At 43.4% G+C, this 6,000-nt stretch overlaps 1 protein-coding gene across 1 annotated transcript in view; it reads right to left on the reverse strand.

The window, feature by feature from the left end:
* The window catches only part of LOC148474407 (taste receptor type 1 member 3-like), an 80,683-nt gene extending 74,937 nt beyond the window's left edge, over nucleotides 1–5,746 (reverse strand). Inside the window, exon 1 of the mRNA XM_088458688.1 lies at nucleotides 5,562–5,746. Coding sequence (XP_088314814.1) covers nucleotides 5,562–5,746 — 185 coding nt within the window. The remainder of the gene's footprint in view (nucleotides 1–5,561) is intronic.
* Between the last annotated feature and the right edge of the window lie 254 nt (nucleotides 5,747–6,000).

Below are 6,000 nucleotides of genomic sequence, written 5' to 3' on the forward strand. Positions count from 1 at the left end.
ATATACCCATCCAATTTCAGGAGGTGATGGTGTGTTGAGAGATGGCGCAGGGGGGCAAATGACGGTGTGCTGACAGACGACATGGTGGGTAGGTCATAGTGTGCTGAGAGACGACACAGTGGGGCAGTGGTAGTGTGGCAGAGAGACTACATGGTGAGTAGATGATGGTGTGCGGAGAAACAACACAGGGGGGAAATGATGGTATGCTGACAGACGATGCAGTGGGGAGGTGATAGTGTGCTGAGAAACAGCATAGGGGGGTGATGGTGTGCTGAAAGACGGTATGGTGGGAATTTGATAGAGTGCTGAGAGATGATGTGGTGGGGAGGGGATAGTGTGCTGAGAGATGACACAGGGGGGAGGTGATGGTGTGCTGAGAGATGACGTGGTGGGGAGGTGATGGTGTGGCTGAGAGACTACATGGGGGTGGTGATGGTGTGGCTAAGTGATGATGCAGGGGGAGGTGATTGTGTGGTTGAGAGACAATGCAGTGGGGAGGTGTGGTGTACTGAGAAACACACAGTGGGCAGGTTATGGTGTGCTGAGAGACAACACAGGGAGGGAGGTGGTTGTGTGCTGAGATCCAATGACATAGGGAGGTGTGGTGTGACTGAGAGACTACCCGTTGGGGAGGTGATAGTGTGCTGAGAGATGACACAAGGAGGGAGGTGATGGTGTGCTGAGAGATGACGCAGGGGGAGATGATGGTGTGTTGAGAGATGAGGCTGGTGGGGAGGTGATAGTGTGGCTGAGAGATGATGCGCGGGGAGGTAATGGTGTGGGTGAGAGATGACATGTTGGGAGGTGATGGTGTGCTGAGAGACTACGCGGTGGGGAGGTGATAGTGTGCTGAGAGATGACAGGGATGAGGTGATGGTTGCTGAGAGAAGACCCTAGTTACACCTCTGAAATCTGGCACTCTCCACTCTGGTATTATGCGCAGCGAGCGAACGCTTCCCGATCTCTCGCACTGGTTCATGCATGCGCACTGCAATGCATACACATGGGCAGATTGCTAAAATCATCCAGCTATGAGAGAACACATCCTAGCAAGTGGGTCTGATTCAGCTCCAACGGAACAGTGTGTCGCAGTCAGTGGGCAGTTAGTTTTTTTTGTTAAAGAAAACTTCAGACCATGATACTGTGATAATGTACCAGTAATGGTCAGTAGGTCAAAAGCCACTGCCTTAAAACTATCTGCACAGTGCATTTCAGTTGGTGAGCAGTTTTTTTTTTTTGTTAAAAAAAGGTTCTTTTTGTTAAAAAAATCTTCAGGCCGTGATACTGTGATAATATAATGGTAACGGTTAGTGGATCAAGATCCACCACCTTAATACTATCTGCGCAGTGTGTCTCAGTCGGTGGGTCTTTTTTTTGTTGTTGAAAAACTTCAATCCATGAAACTGTGATAATATAACAGTAAGTCAGTAGGTCAAAAGCCACCGCCTTAAAACTATCTGTGCAGCGCGTCTCAGTCGGTGGGCAGTTTTTTTTTTTTTATGAAAAAAGTTATTTTTGTTAAAAAAAAACTTGAGGCCGTCATACTGTGATAATATAACTGTAACGGTTAGTAGGGCAAGGGCCACAACCTTAATGCTTTCGGTGCAGTGTTTCACAGTCGGTGGGCAGTTTGTTTGTTTTTATTCTGTGATAGTCTAACTGTAATGGTCAGAAGATTAAAGGTCACCACCTTAATACTATCTGTGCAGTGTGTCACAGTTGGTGGGCAGTTTGTCTTTTTGTGAAAAAAAACTTTAGGCCATGATACTGTGACACTATAACTGTAACGGTCAGAAGGTCAAAGGTCACCACCTTAATTCTATCTGTGCAGTGTGTTGCAGTCAGTGGGCATGTGTTTTTTGTTGTACAAAAAAAAATATTTTTTTGTTAAAAAAAACTTCAGGCATCGATATGGAACATTAATTAATAAAACCAGAGTAGCAAACAAGCACTAGTGCTGCAGTTGCTGCCACCACCAGTCCTCAAGACGATACTGCTTCAATGTCATCTACTAAAGCTGATGCTCAAGGGCATAGAGGCTTTCAGTCAGGGCATCTAAAATACAAAAAAAAAGCATATTTTACTACATTGCTCAAGAAAAAAACACCTTTATTAAAGGGAAAGTTTCCGACAGAAAAACATTTATTTGCCAATATGCCATAAACCACACACAGTAGCAAGGGAAGGCTCAAGCCTATTATTTTCTTTCTGAGTGGTGGTTCTGCAACTGCTGTCAGTCAGGCATCTTCTTCTGCCGTACATGACAATACAAGAGTCTAGAAGAGGTGTCAAAAAATGAAAACCGTAGTGGTGAAAAAAACACTAAGGCAGTAGAACAAACTGAATGTTGTTCAGAAACATCACAATTCCTTGAGGAAAGTCAAACTAAGTGTGTCTGTGAGTGCTATATGAGAGCCTGATCTTGCTGATACTGTACTTGTAGAGAAGTCTCCTTCCACCATTTCTGTACCCTCTACCAATGTTGGAAAGAACAGAACAAGTGAAGTAGATGCTGACCTACTGTAGAAATTGAGGATCTTATGGTGGAAGTGCAACAGGATGAGGGGGATATTTGTGCAGCTAATCGCGGCGCTAATGAGAATGTTGATGATGAGGATGTTGTTTGTGTAAGTGAGGCACCAGTGAAAGCAGTTCTTGCCCATGTTAAAAAGGGCCTAAGACAAAAAAATCCACCACTGATGTGTGGAATTATTTTTACCCAAGTCCTGACAATTGTCTTGCCATCTGTAGCATTTGTAAAGTCACAGTAAGTAGAAGTAGGGATTTAGCCACCTAGGAACATCCTTCCTATTATGTCAATTGCAGCACATTTATGAAAAGTTAATGGCACTAGGCCTGCTGCTGCTGGGGGTGGATCTTTATCACAGGAGGGGACCAAGAAGACTGCTAGCAGTAGTTTAAAAAACAATTGACTGTTAAACAATCCTTTGCTAGAGGAAGCAAGTATGACAGCTGTCGTCCAGTTGAACAGCGGACCACTTACGCAATAACAGCTATGCTAGTATTGGATCTGCATCCAATATCTGCCATTAATGCAGTAGGTTTTAGACAGTTAATTGAGGTTCTGGAGCCTATTCATCATAACTAAAATAACAGTAAAGCATCCTGAGACCATCATGTGTGGGGTTGCTTCTCAGCCAAGGGAGTGGGATCATTTACAATTTTGCCTAAGAACACAGCCATGAATAAAGAATGGTACCAAAACATCCTCCAAGAGCAACTTCTCCCAAACATCCAAGAACAATTTGGTGACTAACAATGCCTTTTCCAGCATGATGGAGCACCTTGCCATAAGGCAAAAGTGATAACTAAGTGACTCGGGGAACAAAACATAGAAATTTTGAGTCCATGGCCTGGAAACTCCCCAGACCTTAACCACATTGAGAACTTGTGGTCAAGCCTCAAGAGGCGGGTGGACAAACAAAAACCCACAAATTCTGACAAACTCCAAGCATTGATTAGGCAAGATGGGCAGCCATCAGTCGGTATGTGACCCAGAATTTGATTGACTGCATGCCAGGGAGAATTGCAGAGGTCTTGAAAAAGAAGGGTCAACACTGCAAATATTGACTCTTTGCATAAACTTAATGTAGTTGTCAATAAAAGCCTTTGACACTTATGAAATGCTTGTAATTGTACTTCAGTATACCATAGTAACATCTGACAAAAAGGTCTAAAAACACTGAAGCAGCAAACTTTGTGAAAACCAATACTTTTGTCATTCTCAAAACTTTTGGACACAGCTGTACATGAACACTCTGTATGTGAACCACAATAGCGCTATTCTGGATACTATTTGTTTGTTGCACTATTACCTTGGAGATTGGCGAAGGCTCCTCAGTATTCACAGCTGAAATTGTGTTTTGAGCAAATATATAGATCTTATTTTTGTATTGCCACTGCTGTGTGACAATTTTTCATAGATGCCCTATAATCTTTTAAACTGCCGTGCATTTGTGCCGCTGCTCTGTCGCTTAGTTTAGTCAGCGAGCTTGCTGCAGCCTTTGGCCTAAATTGGTGAAATTTGAAAACAATATTGTGAGCTGTGAGGTGGTCAAAATTGACTGGAAATGACTGGAAATCAATTTTTTTAGGTTAATAATACTGTAGGAACAATAACAAGCTCATATTAGGTGATTTTTAGCAGTTTTTATAAAATTTTGAAAAAAATACAGATCCAAAATCAAAACACAAGAGGGCAGTTTGGCAAAAATGAAGCCCGATGTTGAATTAGAACCACAACACGGTGGTCAGCGCACATCTCTAATAATATCTAGTATATTCTGGACCAAAGTAAGCCTTCGGGTAGCCAGGGGCCTACCCCCACTACTCCAGCCCTGAACCCACTCGTCATCCAGCCTGCCCCCACTTATCGTCTGGCCCACCTCCACTCGTCATCCGGCATGCCTCTGCTCATGGTCCGGCCCACCCCTGCATGTGCTCTGGTCCACCCAGTGGCATCATGAGGGAGGGGCGGGGGGTGCGGGCCGCACCCTCGGAGGGGATGACTCCAAAATGCCGGCTCCTTTGCACTGACAAGAGCTGGGTGCTGAAGTGTGACATTCTGCCCAGTCTCCAGGGACAACGCAGCATCTCCGGTGATTCTGGGCTGCCCCCGGAGTGATGTAATCGGGATACCCCATGAGGCCATGCCCCCTTTATATTGGCTGAGCCCCTTTTCGGCCAGGCGCACCTCCAGCACACAGCTGGTATCCAGGTTGCGCGCTGGGTGTCAGCTGACCCGGTGACGCCTCTGGGTTTGCCCTCACTCTTCTGGCACTTAGAAAATATACAGGACTGCATAGTGCAGCAGTTTGCTTGGCCGAGGGAGCCCCAAGGCTCTGAGCACATTCAAACTATTTCTTTAGTCTGCACATATTTTTGGAATACAAAAAGCATAACACTGCCCCACAGATCTGGTTCAGTCCATTCAATATTGCTATTCTATCATAACACTTACTTTAAAAGGTGCTCTCTCCACAATATAATCACTGAAGGAAAGTTACAGACCTAGAACTTATACAAAAATATATTTTCTATTGACCTATTAAAGACATGAAGCATTTGCCAAAAAACTCAAAATAGGGATCAACTGATCACTATTATATGATCCATCCAGTGTTTGTTAAATTAAAACTGTTGTGTATTATAATAGGGTTTATTGTTGTGGTCAAGCAACACCTTCTGGAGAAGTTGGCACAGGGCAATGCATCATGGGTTGTTAAAATGCCCATAAGTATGTACTGTACCTTAAGGCTTTCGGCAACTGGCCTTACCACTTACAAAACACACATCTTTATTTTATTGTATAATGATATATTACATTTCCAGTTGTATGTCAATAAATTATTTTTAACAGTTGTCCAATAATGTCTTCGTTGCTAAAAATATAATAAAAATAATAATGCTGATAATAATAGGTTTAAGAAAGAGAAACAACCAGGTCATCAGGAAATAAATTTGTCTTTGATGGGGCCATTAGGGTGAGGGTCTAGGGTAAATGTTCTCTCTGCATCCCCATAGAGCTATGGCAAGCTTACCTTGAACATCTCAGTGGTTCTGGCTTCCAGTGATTTTCCAAGTCATCAACTGTGTTGTGAAATGGAAACAAGCCGCCAATCATGAATTCCCCAGTCTTCTTAAATGTTTGATAGGCTTCAGGTTCATTGCTGGCCAGTATGAACCCTGCATTGAATCCCAGTAATAAGACTGCATGTAAGATCATAGCTCTGATTACGGCTAAAGATGAATGTGAGACAGACAACAAAGGAGTATATACACATCAATGAGCAAGAGATTACAGCTAATGTCAACACCAAGCACTAATCATTAAGATCGGAAACATCATAAAGTCAGTAATCTGTTGTTATCCGGATTGTCTTTGCCACTGACCCTACTATTTGAGTATTTTAGAATCTCTTTCTTACAGCAGACTGTCAGGACGTGCAGTCAAATAGTGAGGTTTAAAGTGAGGGAGGT

The sequence above is a fragment of the Taudactylus pleione genome, unplaced genomic scaffold, assembly GCF_031769625.1.
Source record: "Taudactylus pleione unplaced genomic scaffold, aTauple2 ptg000845l, whole genome shotgun sequence".
NCBI classification, from domain to species: domain Eukaryota; kingdom Metazoa; phylum Chordata; class Amphibia; order Anura; family Myobatrachidae; genus Taudactylus; species Taudactylus pleione.